General features: G+C 39.9%; 1 protein-coding gene across 4 annotated transcripts in view; it reads right to left on the reverse strand.

The window, feature by feature from the left end:
* Positions 1–7,438: 7,438 nt before the first annotated feature.
* Positions 7,439–24,234, reverse strand: part of DSE (dermatan sulfate epimerase) — a gene marked incomplete at its 5' end in the record, with an annotated part of 56,594 nt that continues 39,798 nt past the window's right edge. The window contains 4 exons of one of the 4 annotated variants that reach the window (XM_081093653.1): positions 7,439–10,102; positions 12,147–12,354; positions 14,826–15,065; positions 18,708–18,961. In XM_081093653.1, coding sequence (XP_080949779.1) covers positions 8,338–10,102; positions 12,147–12,354; positions 14,826–15,065; positions 18,708–18,961 — 2,467 coding nt within the window. In that variant the 3' untranslated portion in view covers positions 7,439–8,337. Of the gene's footprint in view, positions 10,103–11,672; positions 12,355–14,825; positions 15,066–18,707; positions 18,962–24,234 lie in introns of those variants that run through there. The other 3 variants (XM_081093655.1, XM_081093654.1, XM_081093656.1) reach the window with 3 other exon arrangements.

Below are 24,234 nucleotides of genomic sequence, written 5' to 3' on the forward strand. Positions count from 1 at the left end.
TAAATGGGACTCAGAGACACATACATCCGGAGTGTCCCTAGGTTTATCATCTTTTGACCAATACTCCCACAAAATAGCCATTCCTTTGGATGGATATTTACCTGTGAGCCAGGCCTTAAATATTCCCTCTCTAGACTTAGTTAAGAAGCTGGTTATCTCTTATTTAGATGATCAAAATAGCCTCCTAATCTCTTCTCCATTGGGTCTCCTCTCTATGTTGAAGCTAAAGCAAATTGCAAATCTGATTATTTAAGAAGAAAGTTCTGTTGGAGGGAGATTGAGGGGCTGGGTGAAAATGGTAAAGGGATTAAGAAGGGGGAAAAAAAAACCGCCAAAAAACTCACAGACACAGACAACAGTATGGTGATTACCAGATGGAAAGGGGGGTGAGGGGATAGAAGATAATATAGGGGGATAAATGGTGATGCAAGGAGATTTGACTTGGGTTGGTGAACACACAATACAATATACAGATGATGTGTTATAGAATTGTACACCTGAAACTGTACACCATGGCAATAAATTCAATATAAAAGTTTAGAAAAAAAGAGAAAATCCTTCTATGGCTCCCCATTGCTTGTACTAATTTCCAACTAGGAGGAAACCATTCCTTAGAGTGAGTATATGGAAAATGGGGGCATATCAGCACCACCTCAGGATTTTTCAAAAACCACACACACACACACACACACACACACACACACACACGTGCGCGCACACACACACACACACACACACACACACACGGGGATGTGCGACATTGTCACCTCCCTTCACCCAAGTCATTTGTGGCCCCCATCCACCTGGTGAAAATTGCTCCCATACTGGCTCAGTACTGGGTGTTTGTTGTATCCCTCAGTTATGCTGAGGCACAAAAAAGGTTAAGGAGCCCTCACTGCAGAATAAAGTCCAAATTCCTTAGCATGCCATACAAAATCCTGCACAAATCCTCCTTGTTTTCCTTTCCTGTCTCATCTTCAACCATTTCCCACTACACACTCTGTGAGCCAACCACACCAATCTTGGTGAATTCTTGAATGAGACTTGGTTTTTCATACTTTCGTTGTTTTATGCTAGTCCACTTACCCAGAATGCATTTCCCTCATACAGCTAATACTTTTCCATTTAACCTTTAAGAAGATACCAACAATTATGTATTCTGTCAGACCCACTCATGGATTTCAGGCTTGTACATCTCCTCTTGGATGTTTAGAAAATGCGCAAGGTCTGGGACTCACCTGCCCGTAAATGTTCCTCCCACAGCTCTCCACATCTCAGCTAACTGCAACCCTATTCTTTCAGCAGACTTCCCACCTCAAAACCCAAGTCCTTGCCCCCTGGCTGCTGTGGCTGAGTTGGTTGGGCATCATCCCATGCACTCAAAGGTTGGGTGCACAGGATGATTCCTGGTCAGGGTAGGAGGCAGCCGATCAATGTTTGCTCTCACAGCGATGTTTCTCTCTCCCTTACTCTCTCTCTAAAAATCAATTTTAAAAAATCATGTTTTTAAATCAAGTATTTGCTACAACCTGGAGGACATGTCTGACCAAACCTTGCTTCCCACCTTCTGCTTCCGCCACACTGCCTCCTTGCCCTTAAACACATATTGACTTCAAGGCCTTTGTAACTGCTATTCTCTCTGCCTGGATGGTCTTCTTCTCTGAGATGTCCCTATGGATTCTCACCCTCATGTCTTCCAAGTGTCTGTTCAGATATCATCACAACTGAAAGCACTTTTTGTAGAACAGTACCAGCTCACCAGTACTTCAAATCCCTTTCCCTTGTTTTTTTCTCCATAGTACTTATCACTATTTGACATAATGTATTTTGTTATTTGCCCCCTCTCCCAAAATCAGAACATAAATATGAGTACCAGTTTTTATTTTGTTGCTGTTCTCTACAAAACCTGCAGTTCCTAGAACAGTACTTGGCACATAGTATGTGCCCAATAAACAGGTGCTATTGTCATTCTTCTCACTTGTCCACTCACCTGAAAAGTGAGTGGGCCTCCCAATTAAACACACTATGTTTGGTATATGGATTTTATTTCTCTTCCTTCCTGAAACCCCATTAAATGGACAGTAAAGGGTTTTCAAAAACAAAAAAAGAGAATGGGAGTGGGGACATCAATAGAGCCTATCCTAAGCACCCTATTTAAAATATCACCCTCCCCCTCAGTCTCCTCATCCTGCCCTTCCTCCCCGTAGCACCCAGTATCTTTTCATAGATGACATAATTTATAAATTACGTTAATTTCTCAGACCCATTCCTAGAATGTCAGTGCCAAGAAGGCAGGATCTTACTATTATTCACCAGTGTAGTATTCTTCGCACTAGGACAGTGCCTAGCTCTTAGTGGTTACTCAAACAATAATTGTAGAACAAATGGTTGGAGAGTAGAAGCTGAGAGAAAATGGATGAATGGCAACTAACAGGCTGAAATCCAAGCCAGCAAGAGAATGTGGTGGAGTTGACAGAACCAAGCCTGTTTGCTCAGTAGGTACCTCTGAAAGTGGGATGCACCTGAATGAGAAATGGAACCACAGCAGGCAAATGCACTTTGACTTCCCTAAGAAGAAGATGAGGTGTTCTGATTTCAATACACAGCACAGCTGAGTGGAAGTGCTATACGTAATTAGATGTGTCTACTCACCAAATAGATATCTCTAGCCCCCTTTCCCCACTTGACTTTAAGAACACAAGCAGTTAGGCCTATTAATCAACTCTTTCCTCCTGCATCCCTCCTCTGAACTAACTAGAGAGGAGATTGGAGTTTTTCCCTGGTTCAAACTGCTCTATCAGAGAAAACTCGGTAATAGGTTTCTTAACAACAACATCAGAAACTGGAAGATCATGAAGCATTATTTACACAAATCTGAGGAAAGGTCATTTCCAACCTATAATTGTTGGCTAAATGATAAATCAAGTGGAGAAGGGAATAAAGATATTTTCAGAAATGAAAGGAGGCAGAATATTTACTCCCCATGGAATCTCAGGGAGGACATGCTCCAGCAAAATGAGGCACTGATGAAAAAGGGAAGCATAGGATTCAGAGAACATCTTTACACAGAAAAGAGGCATAGAGAATCCTTAGAACGATGGGGAAAGAGATCTGAGGACAGCCAACATGCAGGGAGGGCTGGCTCCGAAAACAAAAAGCACCGTCAGATTATACAGGTGTGACTGAACATAGAGTGAGGAGATTCACAATAAATTGAAAGTTTGGGGATAAAATGAGATTACTTCACAACTAAGCAAATGAAAAAAATTTTTTTTCACTAACTCTGAGGAAGTCAAATTTGTACATGAAAGGAAATAAGATAGTAGTCTACATGGCTAACCTGTGAGTCATATTTACATGGTTATAACATAAACACTGAATACTGACTCAACCAAAAGTTATGATAGCTCTGTTATAAGGTGGGGGATGCAGATGAGTGGAACTGGAGAGCATTATGCTAAGCGAAATAAGCCAGTCAGAGAAAGAGAAATATCACATGATCCCACTCATTTGTGGAATATAACAAACAACATAAACTGATGAACAAAAACAGATCCAGAGACAGAGAAGCATCAATCAGACCATCAAACCTCAGAGGGAAGGCAGGGAAGGGTGGGGTTAGGGGGAAGAGATCAATCAAAGGACTTGTATGCATGCATAGAAGCCTAACCAATGGACACAGACACCAGGGCGGTGAGGGCATGAGTGGAGGGTGGGGGGCAATGGGGGGATAAGGACACATATGTAATACCTTAATTAATAAAAAAAGGTTGGGGATGAATGAAACAGGTATGAAGAGAGGAGAGATGAATAAAAAAAGCAAATCCTCTTTGTAGGTAGCAAGTTGTAGACCTTATAAATATGGGCATAATGAATGCAACAGCTAAGACAATCAGAAATTGTTACTTCTGGGGAGCACAACAGTGAAAAGACGCTCCTGGACAGAAGGGTTCCTTTTGCCTGCGCGCGTCAAAGCCTAATAAGACACAAACAGGAGTTTGCAGCTAAGAAAATAAGGATTGACTAAGGAAATGGCTCCATGCCCGGAGTCTCAGGTAGCTCATGTTCAAAAACCTGGCTCCCTGCTGGCTTCAAGGAGATGGATCAATCATATAGGGAACAAATCACTACTCATGGTCACTAATGGAGCTAAGATTGTGGCCTCTATTGGTTGGCTGGTGCTAGGGTAGGGGTAACTGATCTTTGCATCTGGCCCTGATGTCAGCCATGGAGTTGTTCTGTTTCGTTTCACAAGGGTTTGTTCTGTGGGATCCTTCTGCTTTCCTGGGTCCAGAGCTAAAACACAATGAGGCCCAGATATTACGTGTAACTGTGTCTCAGTAGTAAATAGACCCAAGACCTTGTTCCTAAGACTAGGGATCTGACAGCTTCATTGTCCTGAGGCCTTAATGATTAAGCAAGGGAGAGGGAGGGAGGTAAGTCAGGTGCTAGGTGAGGCTAGTTTGAATGAAAGGGGGAAAAAATCAAAATAAAAGGTCAGGTTTAAGAAAATAAGGTTTCTGCACAGTTACAAAGGGAGTGGGCAGATTTTTAAAACTATAAGCCTGCTAGTATGATTTATTTTTTCAATCATCTATCTTTATAATTTATACAAAACACACACACACACACACACACACACACACACACACACACACATCCTCAAAACATGGAGGGAAACTACAAAGCCAAGAAAAATAACAGGAAAGTTATAATGCATCTTCAGCTTCTACTCTTCACATTGTGATGACATCTTGTTTAACAGTGTTCAAACCTGTCCATTAAGTGACCCAAAATTAAATGCTTAGGCCATGTAGTGGGATGCATGCTTTCTCTGTCATTTCCTGAAAAGCAGTCAGTATGTTATGGATGTTATGCAGCATAAAGCAAATACCTAGCTGAAATGTGGCTGGTAAATAGACCATCTTTGCCAGTAAGCTAAGCAAGCTGCAGAAACCGACCTCTTCTCAACAGGAACTTAAAGAAGAGACAATCAAGTTAATGGGCTTTGCCCAGAAAATGAACTAAGCACAGGGATAAACACGGCAGGGAACGGGAGAGAGGTTAGCCCCCTGCTTGAGCCCAGCTTCTTTATCTGCAGGTTTGGAGGCTCAATCAGATCACAAGTTCCTTTTGGACCTTCACACACCTCCCTAACCCCTTTTATTGCCTGAATTAATCTCTGACACGGATAACCATATACTCTAGTTTTCCTAGGACGGTCTTAGTTTATACCTGTTGTTTGCTCTTGTTGTATTATTTATTAGTATATTATTGATTACTATTATTAATCTATTTTTACCCACTTCTGTACATTTCATAACTTGAATCCTCTTAAAAGTTTGGAGAAATTTAAGATTCCTTTGTGGGTGGCCTGTGAACTATGAAGAATTTTTTAAAAACAGAGTGATAATGTAAACTCTTCTTTTTAAAACATATTATTCAGTGAGCATAACCTAGGACATTGGGTCCTTTTACAAAATTAGAACAAATATTGTGGATTAATTCAATATTCTAGACAATAAATTTTAATTATTAAGTCACAGAATAAGGTCTTCCTTCTGACTTCATTGTCAATGATGACAACAATCTTAAGAGAATGTTCTTTCAGCAGATAATAGATTTCATTGACCATCACGGCTGTTTATTGCTTAATTAGTTACCAAAAGGGGAATACGTCCCTTCCACTGCACAGACAAGCTCTGTGTGCTAACGATTCCCAAATTTTCTCTAAGGCTGGGACTGAAAGTCCTGCCAATGCCCTGAACAAAAGCTCACAGATTATCCCATGAACTTGAAGCACTCCTTTCAGAGTGAGCAGCACGGAAACAGATTCCATAATTGATCACTCCGCTACAAGGGAGATGTAACATTGCTGGGTTTTCTGGAAGATACAAAGAGCTTCTCAGTCTTAATCAAATATGCATGAGCCCTGATATAAAACATGCCTGTCTGAAGAGCAGTGGTTAGTTTCAGCATTCTTTTTGTTTTTCTTTTAAATATGTTTTATTTTTTACAGAGAGGAAGGGAGCGGGATAGAGAGTTAGAAACATCATTGAGAGAGAAACATCGATCAGCTGCCTCCTGCATACATCCTACTGAGGATGTGCCCGCAACCAAGGTACATGCCCTTGACTGGAATCGAACCTAGGACCTTTCAGTCCGCAGGCTGACGCTCTAGCCACTGAGCCAAACTGGTTAGGGCTCAGCATTATTTTTCACTGACCCACTAAGTCACTGCCCGTGGAAATTTCTTCTTAAGTGAAGTAGATATGAGGTCCACTAGAAGGGTAAAAAGCCCACTAATTTTGTTTTTAAAGATGCACAATTACCACATTTTAAAAAGTTACTTTCAAACTAATTTATCATCTGCCCTTAAACTAATGAAGACAAAAGGAAAGCTGGATTTGGCGCTTGCTTACACTTTTCATCTCAATTAGAAAGTAGGCCTGTGAGTGTTTGGATCTCAGATCAGGTTTGCTTGGTAGCCTCAAAGGGCAATTTCCCCCTTTTTTCAAAATTTGCTTTTGATCATTTCGGACAATTCATGGTTTTGAATGAGAAAGAGTAGAAGAGAGGAATGCCGAATGGGGTTAAGTAAACGGAGAATCTGTCACATAAAGCAAGTTTAAATCCCAGGAACAGCATCCATGCGGGACAAACGGAAGCATTCTTCTTTTGAAAACATTATTCTTTTAAGCAGTGTGTAATGACATCCTCCCTGGAGGCCTTTTCCATGAAAGAAAAAAAAAAATACTTCCCCATAAGTCATGTTCTAGATTCCAAGTATAATGAGTGAAGCACAGTTAAAAGTCAAACTTGTGTTTCATTTATGTAAGAAGGTTCAAAATTAGAACCGCAAAAAAGGTGCTCATGAAGTGCTTCTCTGTGTTCTTGTTTTCTGTTACACAATCGTATTTCCATGAGAAAAAAAAAAAGACGTAAAAGGAAAAGTTCACCATTATGACTTCAGACGTACAAATCAGTGAATGTGACCTTACTGTAAAATGTGAGCCAAACATATTTTCAGGGGAGAAATGGAGAAGACTCAACTATGCTGAATGTAAGATAATTAATTTACTCTTCAGTTCCTTTTAAGTGTATCATTTTCTTATGCCAAAGTATAAACTGTGGAATATGTTTCCAGTAGTGTACTCTGTGCTGCTGTTAACCTCCTGAGGACTTGATTGCAAATAAATAAGAAAACTTTGTGCTTTTAAAAGTATGGCATTACTCAAATATCAGAGGTTGGTTTTTGATTGAAATATTTAAGATGTTTAAACAACAGAAAGGCAAATAAGCAGAGAAATTACTTCTTTCAATTCAAATACTACTTTATAAGTTTAATTAATGCATGCCCAAATAAACATTTCTCTTCAAAGTTTTCAAAATTGCTGTTAAATATAATGGAACAAAGAAGGAAGACACTACTGAAAAATCACAATTATGATGTTTATTAAACAAAATAAATTTAAAGAAAAATTTCTATTAAAAAACATAAGAATCATATCCAAATTTTAGCTTCCCCATCTTCTTTGGTATTGAACCTAGCATTAAGGATATAAAATATTTTATCTTAAAGTTTAGTCACTAGGTCCACAGCAAGTTTCCATATAAAAAAAAATAGGAAATCAAGTTATCTGGAATTGTCTTATTTGAATAACCAATGTATGCATAAAAGCAATCAGTTATGTGTGTGCAGAAATGAACATCATTAAGCAAACAGTCATTCATACTGGAAATATATCTTAACTTTTTAATGATTTTTCTGCCATCATTTTACCATGTTATCTGAATAGTAATTCAGTAAACAAGTGCTGTTACTCACTTAACTAAGGAACTACTCTCCCAGGAAGATGGCACCGCCATACCAGGACTTGGCAACATTTACTTTTTTTAACATGGCTACACCATTTTTAAAAAGTCTGTATTTCTCAGAATGGTGTGCTTCAGGCTTTTCATAAAATAGTATCTGAAGATTGCTAATAGCATTAAATTAATATTAATAAAATCCAATTCTGTCTTTTTTGTTTCTTAAAAATTACTTAAAACCAGACGTTGTGTTTCTTTTAAGGGTAGTATTATATGGACCACTAAATTAGTCAAGCCAAACACTTCCAGAAACATCATGGGACATCCAAACTACTTTTATTCCTTTGACAAATTCTTTACCTACTTCAATTCTGATTTCTTCATGTCCTTGCTTTCTTGTGTGAAGATATCTTCCCCTTCATTTGTGAAAATGAATCTGAGAAAAAAATCCAATAACTAGGGCGATTTTTTTTTTGTTGCATAGATTTGTGACCACAAATAATTGAGCGATTGACAGCTTCAGTGCTAACACTGTGACTGGGAACAAGAAGAGTACAGCCATACTAAAATACAACTATCTACCAGGAGGACTGCATACAGACATCTTCGGCCATGTAGGCTCTGGGCCCTCTGGAAATAAGTCAGTTGCATGGCCAACATGACGAAGAAAATAACAATGTTCAGAATCAGGAAGAGTCTGGTGTAAGAAGCGGACAGTGACGGGGCTTTGCTGTGCACAGTCGTCACCATCCGCGCCGGTCCAAACCGGCCTTTCATCAGGCCGTCGTTCTTGTGTTTCTCATACGTCACATCTGCAAAATCTAAAAGGTCTTTCATCTCTTCATCTTCATCTATGGGCTGTTCTTTCTGTGCCAGAATCTGGGCTTTCTGCCGAATCTTTTTCTCATTGACTTCAATCTGTGCAAAAATATCGGGGACGGCATCCACAAATTTATAGCGCTTGCCTACCCTTCGGTTTTTCTTGGACTTGCGCTGCTGCTGCTGCTGCTGCTGCTGGGATATGGCGAAAATCCTGTCGATGGCCTCCTCAGTCTGCCTCTTGTCTGAAAACCTCAGCAGGCGCTCCGCGGTCTTCCTGAAGCCGGCTGTGTTGCGGACCCGGGACAGGATCTGCTTCTCCAGCAGCTGGAACACTGGCTTAAAATGCTGCAGGCTCCGCTCCACGATAGCAGCATAGTCCCTCACCTCGGGGACAGTGGTGCTCTTGATGGCTGAACTCCGGTCAAACAGAATTTTCTGACGGTCGGCAATGACCTGTGCAAAGGCAGACTGGCCTGGGGTCTCATCTGTCCAAAGGTAAACAGCATAGGCGTGTTCCCTGGTGGCTATGAACACATCCAGCTGCTGGGGGTCTCCGTGGATGCTGAAGCTCTGAACATCCACGGACGGCCCGATGAAGAGGTAAGCTGCCCTGGTGATGGGACTTCGGAGGTGCATGGTGACATTCACATAGTTTGTCCCGTTGTAGGGATAGCCCCGAGGGTAGGTCACGGAAGCAAAAGTTGCTTTCTCGCTGTAGCCGGTATCATCCATCCAGTACATTTTATAGAGCCCATCTCGCTGCCTGATGAAAGCCCCATGGACGCCATCCACCACTGTCTCCTCAAAAGGGGAGTCCACGTTGTGGAAGAAGCTCGTTGCCGTCTCCAAGAGGCTCTCCTCTCCCAGGTGGACTTCATCCACAAGGAGGAGAAGCTGGGGATGCAGGAGGATCAAATTCCTCTGAATGTTCTTCAGACTGAGCTGGGGGTTGTAAGCTCCCACACCTTCTCCTCGAATGAAAACCACTCCATTTTTCTCCACTGCGGCGACCACCCTCCCTTGGCAGCTAGCTGCCAGGTCATGCTTGTATTTAGACCACTTTGATGAACAGTCTTCGGTGACCTGACCTTCCCAGGGAGAAAAGCAGCTCTTGGACACAGCTGGGGAAAACATCAAGACGTTGTTGAAAAAGGTATACTTGGGCCCGTAGAGCGCCTCCGTGATGAAAGGCACACCATTGGGAGCAAAAGTAAATGAGTTCTGATCAGGATGCTCATGCCCTGCATTAAAATTTCTCCACCCTTTGATCCAGTCTTTGTATTTGTTTCTGTGGACAATGTCATATATTGCACGGCCCCCAAGTTTTCCTGACTTGAAGGAAAGAAAAGACCTATTGAGTTCCGCAGGCAGTGCACTTCCGTAAGTCACAACGCCCCAGTCTTCAAAATAATGCAATGTAGGGGTGCCAAAATCTGGAGGAGGGACAGATTTCAAGCTGGCATCATACCTGAAAGAATTCATTTTAAAAAACTTAATTGGTTTTCTGGTGGAAGTGAAAATAACACATCAGAACACACCGACACTACCCAGAGCGCTGGCAGTGCAGACTGTGGTAGGGACAGTTCTGAGAACAGCTGGGGATGGTCACACTGTGCAGGGGAACTAACACCTTGGGTGAAGGGAGAGGAGAATATCTTTACAACATGCGATCCTCGGATTTGAGCCTGAAATGATTACTGCTGCTAATGACTATATGAACCTTCTTCACTGAACCATGTCAGAGCTGCCATCCAAATGACTGGGGCTCATGGGTCATAAAATTAAGTACTTCACCCAAACCTCTAGCTTGAGGGGCTCCCATTCTAGGGAACCCTGTGTTTCAATCTAGAACCTAACACGCCTTGAGTTGCAATGAAATATTTTTCTACAATAAATAGTATTATTAAAGTTTGGCAGAGTACTTTTTACCCTCTAAAATTTAATTTAAATGGAGTTAAGCTTCACATATTAGATACAATTTACTGTGAATACCACATCTAAGAATATAGATAGATGAAATTCAGGAAACTATTAATACTGAGGATTTCTAACTGTGGCTACCACTGCCCAGCCCAGATCTAAAGCTTTTGTTTTAATCTATAGATAATGTCATGCATTTTGGACAATAAATGACCTGTTATTTAGGATAAATGTTTTTTATCAAGTAATAAAAAATTAGCATTAAACTTCCAAGTGATTAAGAACACAGGTTTTTGATTCAGAAAGGCCGCAAAAATAATAAACATGATTGTTTGCTTTTGATGATTTGAAATAACAGCCTTGATAGGTTCATATAATTTCCCGCTCACGGGCAAAAAGGCAGACCTGTGTCATTAGCTCATAGAGAATTTGTTCTACAGTGAATCAATCGTGTATGGCAGAGTTAATCTTATTGGTGTTTGTGGCGTTTCATCTGTTGTTCTAGAGTCTCAGTTTCAGAACATCAGAAAACATGTCTCTCCCCAGGCCTGGTATAATAAGGTTGGCTTCCTTTTGTGATTTACCAAATCCAGACACAAGCTGAACTTTCCATCCTTCTTTCAGTTTTTGGCCAGTTGGCATACTCCTATCAGGCAGATTTTGAACCAAGTCAGACTTAGCATTAATCTAAGTTAGCTTTATAGCCAGCTTTATAGAACTCTCTCGGTTGCTTAAGTGAAAACACAATTAAATAATGACTTTATCTCCCTAAAAGGCGTCAAGAATGGTTGCATATTAATATATTTAATTCACCTGTGAATACAGTTTTTAAAAATGCTGGTTAAACTAGAGACAATTATCTCTTTTCTAGTGTTATTTTCCTGTTAACTGTTTAAAATTTAAAAAATAATGAAGGGAAACAATCACACCACAGAAGCTTATTTTAGAGTTGAATGCAAGTGTAAGTGTCAAAAGCTTGAAAAGACATAAGAGATTAATTATCAACTAGTTCCCTGTAATTTTTATCTTCATTTATTGGATGCCAGTAATATATCTGGCAGGACTTTAAAAAGGAGACACAGGTTCTCTTTCTGGTTTAAAAGATTAAGGCCAAAAAAAAAAATTACATGGTTCTTTTATTATCAAAGTGAAACTGTCAAAAACTGTCAAACACTTCTAAATAGTTTTGAAAATTTAGTAACAGCTTTGCTATTAGCAGATTATAATGCTTCATTTACCAAAACAAAACAAATTATTTGGGGTGTGATTATCAGAAGAACCCAGTCTAAATTAAGTTGATGGTTTTCTCTTTATACAATTTCAAAAATGATGTAAATCAAAACAGGCATATCTGTAAAACAGTGCGAGCCTAGGACAACTCTAACATTCTAAAATCAAACTGCAAACGGTAATTAGATTTAAATGTCAGGAAATGTTTCTTGCAGAGTTTCAAACACTGTGATAGGAATTGAATTTGCAAGTACTAAAGCATTAGATTAGTTTTTTTTTATTGTTGTTTTTTAAGGCAAAAAACGAGCACACCTGTACCCCTGGGTACAATTTCTTTGCAAAGCCCACGCAACGTTTCCTACCAGAGGAATTCCGTGTGGAGAGTGCACCAGCGCTGTCCTTTGGAGGGGGTCCCTGGGCCTTCCACCACGCGGTTCTTCCTGATTTGGTCAGCCAGCCAGTTACCACTGCCGTTACGCATGACAAACTTATCCAGGAACACTAGCTGGCTTTCTGGACCATAAAACCAGTTGTAATTTGAGTCTGCAATGGCCACAGTCCTCTGAAATCCTGGGGAAAGAAGTTTTACAGAACTAAGGTAGGTTTGAAACTGCATATCCCCATAAAGGCCTAAACAATGATTTTCAATCCTGCCTGCAAATTAGAATCAAGTGTGCATCTTGGATAAAAATGACAAATGAAACCACAATGCCCACACTCCACCCCGGACCAATTAATCAGAACCCCGCTAAAGGTCCTCCACAAACCTTGTGTGCAAGTTTGTATTTGTTGTGTGGCAACTTGTCGTTGGTGATGAAGATGCCACGACGACTAATGACGTACACTGCCCACCTTCCTGGGTTTCCGGGGCCCATACTATGTGCAGTTATGTTTGCACAGATACATGCACTATCCTCTTGAGCATGGTGAGCTCCTGGACCTCAAATGAGCAATAGCTCTCCTACCAACTCAACCCACATCCTCCGCCAAAACAGTAACACAAATGCCTCAGTGTGCCCTCCAATCAAGCGGAAGTTGTAAGGTGTAGAGGAGAAACTGAGTTTCCACAGGAAGAAAACCTAACAATTCCCACAGAGATCCTGCCAGTGTGTATTGCTGGACGTTAAAGGAAAGAGGGGAAATGCAAATATCATACTGAAAAGGGTCAGAAAAATAAAAGCAGGGAAGACAGGATATGCTCCAGACATTCTTAAAGAAGAAGAATGGGCGAAAACGCCGGGTCAGACAGCACTAGCCACTAGAATAGCCGCTGGGGAGAAAAAAGAGAAAGGCTGAAGCAGATTGACTTAACACGGAATCCCTTCCAAATGTGACCATGACTGCGTTTCCATAATTCACAGCTAATATTTTTGCTTCTAACAGTCTAGTACAGGGGTCCTCAAACTTTTTAAACAGGGGGCCCGTTCACTGTCCCTCAGATCGTTGGAGGGCCAGACTATAGTTTTAAAAAAAACTATGAACAAATTCCTATGCACACTGCACATATCTTATTTTGAAGTAAAAAACCAAAACGGGAACAAATGCAATATTTGTATTTGCATGTGGCCTGCGGGCCATAGTTTGAGGACCCCTGGTCTAGTAATTGCTTTTCTAAGAAAGTCTTATTATAAAAAGTGATTTTCTGAATCTTTTGAAAGCAGATGATATGTTTTATTCCTCTTTGAGTCTCCTGCCGACCACACAGGTGTTCAAGAAAGGTTTGTTGAGTTAGTTAATGGACACAAATACTTGAATCCTCTTCTTAGAGGTGTTCATGCTGTCTTTTCCAGCTTAAGCAGCAGCTACGTAAACAGCTCACAGCAGACCCGAGCCCTGCTGCGGTTGGCTGTTAGATCTCAGCTCAAATTACAGAACACGGAGACCATTAAAGGCCTTTGGTCATCAACATAAACTATAAAACAGGTCGCTCTGGTATGTCTAAGAATAGCAATAAAACACAGTTTTGTTTTGTTTTGTTTTTTTTAAAAAAAGAATAATATATTAAAACCAAGTAGGACTTATATCAGGTTAGTTTAACATTTAAAAAATCAGTGTGATTCATCATATTATCAAAATAAAGAAAAAAACCGTATCATCTTCATAGATAAAAAAACAAAAAAACAACCAGTTTTGAATGTAAGTCTAAATTAAATTTTAATATGGTTCTTTTGCTCTGTATTATTTTTGAGAAATTAACCCAATATTGGAGATTCTATCCAATCCATGTGTATACAACCACAGCAAAAAAGATTTAAATACTGAATTTTTTACTGTAATTCTAGAATCATCATCTGAAAACTTCATTTCACTGAAGGGAGGAGGGGAAACCATCTTGATTAAAAACTACCTCCTAAAATTTTTTTAAGTCCTGTTTAGAAATAAGAAGAGTTACAAGGCTCTCTTTGAAATAAATCAGTTCTTAAATCATATATATTATTTTTTTTTTTTTTGAGTCAGTTCTCTTAGAAGACTAAGCTACACAGCAACAAGAGATTAGTTTTATAGAAATTCACTTTTTGGCTATATTCCTATATTTTATACAATTTATTTCAATAAAAAACTTAAAGAAAATACTAAAGCCCCAACTTAAATATGTAGGTGTAATATTTCATTTTGAATCATGTCTATATAGTTTGGAAGAAAAAATTATGAACTAAAAACCAAAATAGGATTGATCGGGGATCACATATAAAGGAAAATGAACATATAATCATAAATGTTTATATTCTGTTTTGATTCATGAAAATGATTTTTGTATATGTATGCATGGTTTACACATACAAAAATAAAAGTTCTGTGGCGCCTACCAATTCTATTTGATCCGCCATGCTCCAAGCTTTACAATACCTAAATCACAAATCCTCCCGTTAACTCCCGAGATGTTCTGGCTATGTAACTCTTACACTGAATTCTATTTTGATTTTTTTTTTAAATCCCTCTAATTGCAATATGGCTCAAACCCCACATTTCTCTAGCCCATTTTCATAATCAGGAAAAATGACAATAGTTAACGTTGACCCACTTGCGACTCCTCACTATACCTGGCAGGATGGTTCTATACATAAAAGCAAAGTGTTGCTTAAGCCACGGGTGACCGAAGTGGTTGATGTCGAAGTGCCTCTGCACGAGGAACATATACTGGAAGAGCGATCTAGTGGTGTAGCTGCCGTACGCGACCCCTTCATAGAGGGAGCCGTCCGTCACCTCTCGGAGCAAGACCAGAGACTTCTCCATGATGGTCAGAACTTGCTTGGTCCATAAGTAGGCTTCTTGAAGATACCCTGGAGGATGAAAACACGTGGAAACGATGACTAAGGCTGTAACAAACATAAACAAAAATGTGGCCAAATAAAGCCCTCTGAGTTATCTGACTCCTTTATAATACAAATTACATTTTGTAAAACTCCCACTTATCAACGTTATAAAGAACGTCCTGGGATTGTGATGGGTATAGGATGTAAGTTAAGAAGTTCCTGAATACAGGTCATTTATTAATTAAATGAAGATAAACCTTTAAGTGAACATCAGTCATTTTCCAATCTTTAATAAATTGAAACCACATCACATCTAAGATCACAAATTGCACATAACTTTATGCTGTATATTAAGACTTTTAATTACAAATACTATAAAGGCTAAATGGGCAGTCTTCAATTTGTTCTATCCTCAGACAACAATTTCTCACATTCTTTTATGCTTTTAGATTGAAGTGGCAACTTAAGGGACAAAAACATCAGCTGGGAGTCCAGAATCTGCAAAAAATGAGCTACGTGGTTTTGTTCAAGCACTTCTTCAACCTGTCACATTCTTCAATCTCCCCAAATGAAAATTAAAGGTCTAAAAACTTTTTTCAAATTCCTTACAACATAAATGCTAGCTTTCTATAATTCTTGCGAGACTAGCATTTAAGTAACAATAACAACTCCCCACATTTTTATAACATTTGTAATTGACACAGCACTGAACATAATCCTACTTAATCCTTTTAATAGCTCAATGATGCATTATTACTCCGAAGTTACAGAAAGGTTGACTTGTTCGAGACCTCGGACACATGACTGAAAATGAACAGAACTTTGATCTGAGCCCAAGTCTTGAGATTTAAGGTTTGTTGTCTTGCATTTAAAACACACAACCCCTGAGGATAAAATTAAGCTCCCTGCCTCCTAATGCGGGTGGAGTCTTACTGCTTCACTCCCACAGACGTGTGTGTGGCCGTCAGTGCCGAGCACTCCGTCATGGCTACTAGTGTGCTGGGCGTGGGGGCTTCCAGAGGCCCCGGACCACAGTTCCCAGCCTAAATCCAAGACCCAGGCTAAGTAAGTCCTCGCCCCCACCTCATGTGGAAACACTGTTCTCAGGCTCGCTGGTCAGAGGTGACTGTTCATTGTACCCTGGATCTGTCTGCCACCCAGCTCCACACCTGGCATACCAATCTTCTGGGTACTTTTCAGTTTCTGTTCTCTAATCGTTAGGGTTTAAAATTTCAATCATCTTCATCTTTTCCCTGTCTGTAGCCTCCATCCGCAACCAGACACCAAGGCGACTGATGCTCACTGCTCCCAGGACATCAGATAACCTGATTTTCCTTATAAAAACCCTGTTCAGGAGATATGAGGCAATGTCCCCCAACATATTTTGCAAACTTCCAATCTGTCATATGACGTACCATTGCTGTGATTAATGCTATGCTTCCACCATCCACATACCTTAGCTAGAATGTTCGTCATCATTTTCATTTACCAAATCCTAAATATCCTTCAAAGTTCCATGAACCTTCTCAAGCTCACTTAAAGAATATTGTTCTTTTGAATTCAAACGTAATACACTCTATGATATGAAACCATAACTTCATGCTACCTCTTATTTAATTCACTGGTGCTATTATAACTATTGGGTAATCATTTGAACATTTCACATCTCTCTTCTTTCCTCTTGATTTGTAAACTGCTTACATGTGGTCCTGTGGTTTCTGTGCACCAAGACTTAGATAGGGTTAGCAGAATAAACAGAAAATTCTAATTCTTCCTCTTTGGAGATTTTATGTGAATCCAATGTAACTACGGTGTGCTCTAAGCTACCTCAGTCAGTACCTGCAGGCTGGTCTGGAGAACATGGAATATTGGAACAGCCTGACCAAAGTAGCTCTTAACGTTGGAAGGAGTATGGCAAGAAAGTGAGGACTACAAGCCTAACTGAGATGTGCAAAACCAGAGATTTCACCCTTTTTCTACCCAGTCTTCTCATAAATAACTTTAATCAGGAAAAAATACATATGAAAACTCCTACCAGGGAAGAAGTACAAATTTTGCTCCAATCTGAGCCAGCCACAGACCTTGGGATTAAATTTTGTTTTTGTGAGTGTGGGGGGCAAAGGAAGCTAGCATGAAAATTCACCCTCTTAATTAAGCTTTCCTTGTTGCTAGAAATTAAATTTCTATTCCCAGAGAGGCAACAAAATATCGTGAAAAGAGACTGAACTTTGAGTTTGACCAGAAGTGGGTCAAAAATCCCCGCTACCTTATATGGTTAATGTGAGAATTCATATTCTTATGGGGAATATAAGAGTTAAATCCTTTTAGACTTGCCAGCTCCAAGTATATATTTAATGTCCTTATAATTCACTGTGTTCTTAGAGCAGCTTTTAAAAATATAATCTCATTTAGTCATTTATAAACTTCCACAGGAGTTGTAATTAAGACAGAATTATAAGAACCAAGAAAATGTAATACTAGCAATTATGTTATACATGAAGGCAAAATAGCTATACAATCCACAAAAGTTACTTCCAAATTTGACCTAAATGATCCACATTGGTAGTTTGAAGTTTTTAGAGAATAAGCGTACTGGTGTAATGATACACATCTGTGCAAGGAATATTCATTTCAAATAATAAACCACCTGTTCAGCTTTTAAAAACTCCATTTTCCCAGGCTGGCTGTCTTCACTGTTAAAATTCTCTGGAAAAATCAATATTTACGACTGGTTCTGTGCTATAAGAATATGGCTTGGGCCTTAGCCGGTTTGGCTCAGTGGATAGAGCGTCGGCGTGTGGACTCAAGGGTTCCAGGTTCGATTCTGGTCAAGGGAGTGTACCTTGGTTGCAGGCACATCCCCAGTGGGGAGTGTGCAGAAGGCAGCTGATTGATGTTTCTCTCTCATCGATGTTTCTTACTCTCTATCCCTCTCCCTTCCTTTCTGTAAAAAATCAGTAAAATAAAAAAATAAAATAAAGAGAATATGGCTTAGGCCCTAACCAGTGTAGCTCAGTTGGTTGAGCACTGTCCCATGCACCAAATGGTCACTAGTTGGATTCCCAGTCAGGGCACATGCCAGGGCTGTGAACTCAATCCCCAGCAGGGGGCGTGCAGGAGACAATTGATAGATGTTTCTCACATCAGTGTTTCTTTCTCTCCCTCTTCTCCCTTCCTCTCTAAATCAATAAAAGCCTATTTTAAAAACATGGCTTGGCACAATCAAAAAGCCCTAATTCAATAACCTTCATGCTAATATAACTAGCAGAAATGAAGATGTCTCCCAATTCTCTAAGAGATAACCTAGTTATTACTTCATCTCATAGACTTAGGATCAAATATGAACATGTACTAAGACTAGTTATAAAAAATGCTTTGCTCATGCCTGGCTGGTGTGGCTCAGTGGTCGAGCATTGATATATGAATCAGGGAGCTAACAGTTCAATTCCCAATCAGGGCACATGCCTGGGTTGCAGGCTTGATTCCCAGTAGGGATCCTGCAGGAGACAGCCAATCAATGAATCTCTCTCATCACTGATGTTTCTACCTCTCTCCCCTCTCCCTTCCTTTCTCTGAAATCAATAAAAACATATTTAAAATGCTTTGCTCGCAGCATGGCAGCCACGTCTCGTGTCAACCCGGGCATCCCTCAGCTGTGTCCACACGCACCTTGGTTCATCAGAACTAGGCTTCCTGTGAGCAGAGCCATGCAGTTGGTGGGCTGGTGATTGTGCAGGTATTGAAATCCCCATCCTCTCCTGTATGAGGTTTCATACATATAGCCCGAGGCGTTGGCAATCACTTCAAGAAACTTCTCCTGCTGCGTCTTGCTCAGGTAGTTGTACAAGAAGTCATAGGCAGTGGCAAAACCCACCAGGGAGTGAGCGAGCGGGACTTCATCCCAGGGAGCATCTTTCACCAACCTGGAAAGGAAAAGAAGCCGGCAAATGAGTGCAACAGGGCTCACAGCTTTCATCACACCTTTCATGTGTCTATTACCCAGAACTAAAGGCTACAACTGAAGATAGAATCCAAGAGGTTTAATGACACAGAATCAACTTCCCTCAGCATTAAACAAGCATGAAGTTTAATGTGAAAATTACAGAGTTTCTTTCTTGATGTTCCCAGCAATATCAAGATGCTGGGAATTTTTACATTTGATATTTTTCCTCTTGCTGAGAGGTAAATGAATATATCCAAAGAGATCCGAAGCACGTAACATGTAGCAGCAAGGCAAAATTCTCTGGCATAGCCATTTAACTAGGGTTCGCCCTCCCCTTTCTACCTGCATAAGAGGTCCTGTTCTTATGACTGCCTCCCTAAAATGGTCAAACATGCATATCCCTTCCTATTTCCCACAGGCTGGTCAAGGTGAAGGTGGCATGGTCCATAGCTTATGAGCTCTCAATCAGGACAGACTCTCTGCAACACTGTGATGCAGGCACTGACTTAAAAGATGATGTAAATGAATGAAATGAACTGATTCTATTTCTACATCTCCTTCTTCTCATAAAATAAACGGCACTGCCTTTAAGGCCCTTTGAGTAGTTTTCAGAGAAGCCTAAAAGCTGATCTGTGAAGTATTAAACTGCCATTTTTTCTAAGAAGCCAAATTTCTGCTTGACTTGCTGCATTGTTCGGCAAGTATTTTAATAGTGTGTGGCCTGCGTTAAACAGGAAGCTAAGAAAGATCTTTCACAGTCACAATGCTATGGAATTATCCAGAAAACCCTCCCCATCTGTTCAGGATGTATTTGAGTAATCTCTACGAGAGGAAAACAAATGAAGAGTGTGCCGTTCTTGTGGGAGGTGGAAGAAAGCTCTCAGTTAGGGATTACACTAAAGCTTAACGTTTCTATGCCAGGAGCCTCCTTTGGCAATTTAGTGAAGTGTTAGCCTCTTTCTCAGGATGTCTGAAAATTCATAAGCTGAAATACGTAGAGATACAAGGAAATCTCTTACTTTGAAGTATAATTATTAAAACAGATATTTTTTAAATTGTGATATGTGCTTCTGTATTAAATAACAGTATTTAACTGCAAGATTTAACTATCATAATTTATAAGTAGTGATGAGCACAAATAATATTTTGAGATGTCTACAGTAACTGGGTGTGATATGAACATATCTGTGATCTCTCTCTGTGACAAAGTTACAGGTTCTCCCAATAGTACTATAGTTGGTTATCTACATTCATGATTTGGAAGAAATAAATTTTGGTGAGAGTTAGTAAAAATTAAGATGCAATATTTCCCCCATACAAACTCCACAGACCCCAAGTTAAGAATACTTAACACTTAAAAATGTCTGAGAGACTTCTTCTAGACTGTGTTCTTCCTTTAGGAGTTTATATCAAAGAACTCACCTGAGTGAGGTGCTGTCTGGCCACCCTGTCAGAAGTTCATCACTCCCCAACCAACAACCTCTCATTTCCCTTCCTTATTTTTTGGTGCTCTTCCTATACATATGTATATATGTACATACGTACACATATATGCATGTGATACTGTATGTGTATATATCCCTTACTGAAATTTAAGTTCTGCAACAGCAGGGTTATTTTCCCTGCTCTGTCGTATTCACTATTGCACCCACAATCCTACAACAGTGTCTGGCACATAGCAGACTCTCAATAAGTGTTCTTGTAATAAAGAAAAAATGAAGGAACAAGCTTATAAAACTAGGCCACACTGTTGACAATGAATATGCAATCCTTATGACATCAGAGGTTTGGAGGAATCCCTAGGAATTTCAGAATAATATCACTGTTTGGTTAGCTGTGCTGGTGATACAGACTGGTGCTAAAGTGACTACGGTTGATGAGTTTCTTAACCATTTGGTCACAGACAAAGCCACCTTGCTGGTCAGCTTGCCAGTGTGTGTACTGGTTGTAAACAGACTGTGAAGAGTGTGAATTAATTCCCTACTTCCAGGAAAAAAATAGTAATTCATACTGCAAGCTCACTGTCAGGGAGTTAGGAACACAGTCTCCACTGACTCACGGTGACTGGTGAGCCAGGCAGAGAATCCAAGTCATTCATTTCCCAGCTCTGTTGCATCTATAAATGACAGCATATACATCTAGCCATGATAAAGCTGATGTCAATGAACTGTGGCCACCTACCAAACTCTGACACGTCTGATTAACCAATGAACTTACTTTTATAGATAAAAGGACATTTAATAGGATTCTCATTCTTTAAGAAATATTATTATGCAATTTCTGTGAAAATTTCCAACCTCCCATATACAGGTACTTATTCCAAGTAGTTTTCATTTAAATAAAATACTCAAATATAAAAATAGCTCATGGTACCATTGGGTTCATCACTACTAAATCATTATGAAATCTGGCCTATAAATAAATAGCTATATTTCTAAAAGGTTATCTAAATCCTTTAACCATCAATGCATTAATGCAAGGATGGTACAATATTCACAAATCAATAAAAGCGATACATCACATAAACAAACTGAAAGACAAAAATCACATGATCATATCTATTAACACAGATAAAGCATTCAACAAAATCCAACACCCCTTTTTGATTTAAAAAAAAAAAAAACTCTCAGTAAAATTGGAACAGAGGGGTCATACATCAACATAATAAAGGCCATATATCACAAACCTACAGCCAACATCATACTCAATGGGCAAAAATTAAAACTATTTCCCCTAAGGACAGGAACAAGACAGGGATGTCCGCTTTCACCACTCTTATTCAACATAGTATGGGAAGTCCTAGCTACAGTGATCAGACAAGAAGAAGAAGAAGAAAAAAAGGCATCCAAGTCCTCTAAACACTAGAACTATGGAATGACGTGGCCACCTCAAAAAATGAAGCAGTCCCCTCTCTGGAGATATTCAAGAACAGAGATATATTAAGGAGGGATTCTCTGAAAAGGAATCATGTGTTTGTCAGAATGTTAGGCAGAGTTTTCAAATTACAAATTATAAGCTATTAATAAATTGTAGAACGAACATGGGTTATGGCCAGCATATTTTTAGTGTCATTTAATGGAATGGAATAAGACAAAGTAGACTACAAAGCATGCCTTAAATACAAGGGGTGATTTGTGCAACTTTCACTTACATATTTACATATGTAGAGTCAAAGTTATATGTACATTGTGTTGTGATGTGCACTTTGATTCTTATTGTGGGTCACAGTGAAAAAGGGTTTGAAAACCACTGTCTTAGAGGGTAAAGGTGACACCAAACAAGCAGCCCTCAGAGGCACCCTGCAGGCAGAGAGGGCCCGGGCCAGGTTCAGTGCGTGGAGCTGGGTGGAGTCCCGGCTTCCCAGGGCACTTTCTGGCAGAGGGTCTGGAGCCAGCACTGAGGACAATCCCATGTGAGATCATCAGGAAGGAACCCAGACACCGGAGAAGTTCAAAATGTTCACAGTAGAGGGCAGAGGTGCTGTAGGATGGAGGCAGATGAGAAACACCAAATGGGCCCAGGCAGTCAATGCAGGAACAAAATAATTGATCACTGTGTGGAGAAACAACAACATACATCTCCCATCCCCAAAACAATTCTGTCGGACTTTGAAGCCATTTCTATTCCAGAGGGATGATAAAATAATGCCTATGAACAGCACCCTACACCAATAATGGTTCTTTTCTTTCATGTGCTGGGGACACAGTTTCAAGGAGTACTTCTTAAAATGTAATTTGGCAATAAAATGGGGAAAAAGTCAGTTTAGGATTTCTATTTGGGAATCATGAAAAATTTGGAGATGTGCTATCTCATATGTTGCCATAAAAGAGAATTAATGAATAAATTAAATTTAAATTAAGTTATGAGTCAAACTTGTGGGCTATGTTCAACAAGCCATGGACATTAAACAGTTTCCCAAATTTCAGATCTCCAGTTTGTCATATTGAAAATAAAAGTTGAGCCTCCCTTCCCCAAAGGCTGAATGTAATCACACCCTCTCCATCTTCTCTGCCCAAGTGACAGGCCATGGTAGGAAAGCAAAGAGCAAAAGATTCAAACTGGCTTCAGTAATACTTTAAAATCTTTCCCAAGTCAGCAAGCTCTCCAAAGACAGGAAAACAGTAAACTCCATGGGGGTTTTTAAAAATTATGGCGAAAAGTGTAGGGTGAGAAGATATTAAAGTTTTCGTAACATGTGTGAATTTATTCTTCTCTCTCCCTTCCCCACATTGTTTCTTGTCACAATGAATTCGCTGCCAGGGAATCACAGAAATGAACTGAAACGTGCTCCCTAAAGTGAGACAAGCCCAAATCACTATCCACACTTCATCGAGAATCTTTTTCCTTTTTCTAACTTCAGAAGAAACGGCACAGTTCACTCAAGTTGATGCTTCCCTCTGGAAGCTCCGCCTGCCCAATGCTTCATTTTGGTTTCAGCTCCAGAAGTGATCCGAGGACACCCGTGTGGCTGGAATGCTCTGTTAGCATCTCACCTTTTCTTTTCATTCTTCTGGCTGTTGTTCATTTATTTACTTATAATTAAAGCTGACCTTCTTTGAATTTTCCTTCTATATTTTTTAAGTCATTGACAAAAACTATGTATGTTGTACCTGAAAGCACATTCTATATTGAATAAAATCTTTCCTGGCGACAACCTTTTTTTTAAGTCACAACACACTACTGGCAAACAGGAAGTAGCTAAAAATAATGCTTGAAATATGAACTTGACATATCCTCTTCGGTCCACAGGCACTTCAAACTCAATATGTCCAAAACAAATGCTTTATGAGGCTTTCCCAACAGTCCCAGGTTTCACAATTTCACTGAGAGGTCCTGCCATCCTCTTGCATCCCACAAAGAGACTTCTTTGTCCTCGCTGTCCTCAAATATAACTGTCAGTCTTACACACGCTAATAACTCTTAAACCTTTCTGGAAACCATCATTTCTTTCCATTCGCAGGGTCCCTATTCCAGGCTCTCCTCCGGATAAACACAGAAAAATGAACTGATCTTCCTGGTGTGACCTCTGCCATCTACTCTCCCTCCACATGTGGTCAGAGACTTTCTTCCTAAAACACATATCTGCCCCTGGAGAAAGCAGCAGCCATTTCATGTTCACCCATGCTCGTGTCAAAGTGATCAAAACCGAGTCGCATCAAGCCTCGGCCTCCAGTGGTCAGTCTGCAGGAAACACCAGGGGTAGGGGACCCACCGAGTTGCACACCGACTGCACAGTCAGCAACATCCAGACTG

The sequence above is a fragment of the Myotis nattereri genome (assembly GCF_964212035.1).
Source record: "Myotis nattereri genome assembly, chromosome: 6".
NCBI classification, from domain to species: Eukaryota; Metazoa; Chordata; class Mammalia; order Chiroptera; family Vespertilionidae; genus Myotis; species Myotis nattereri.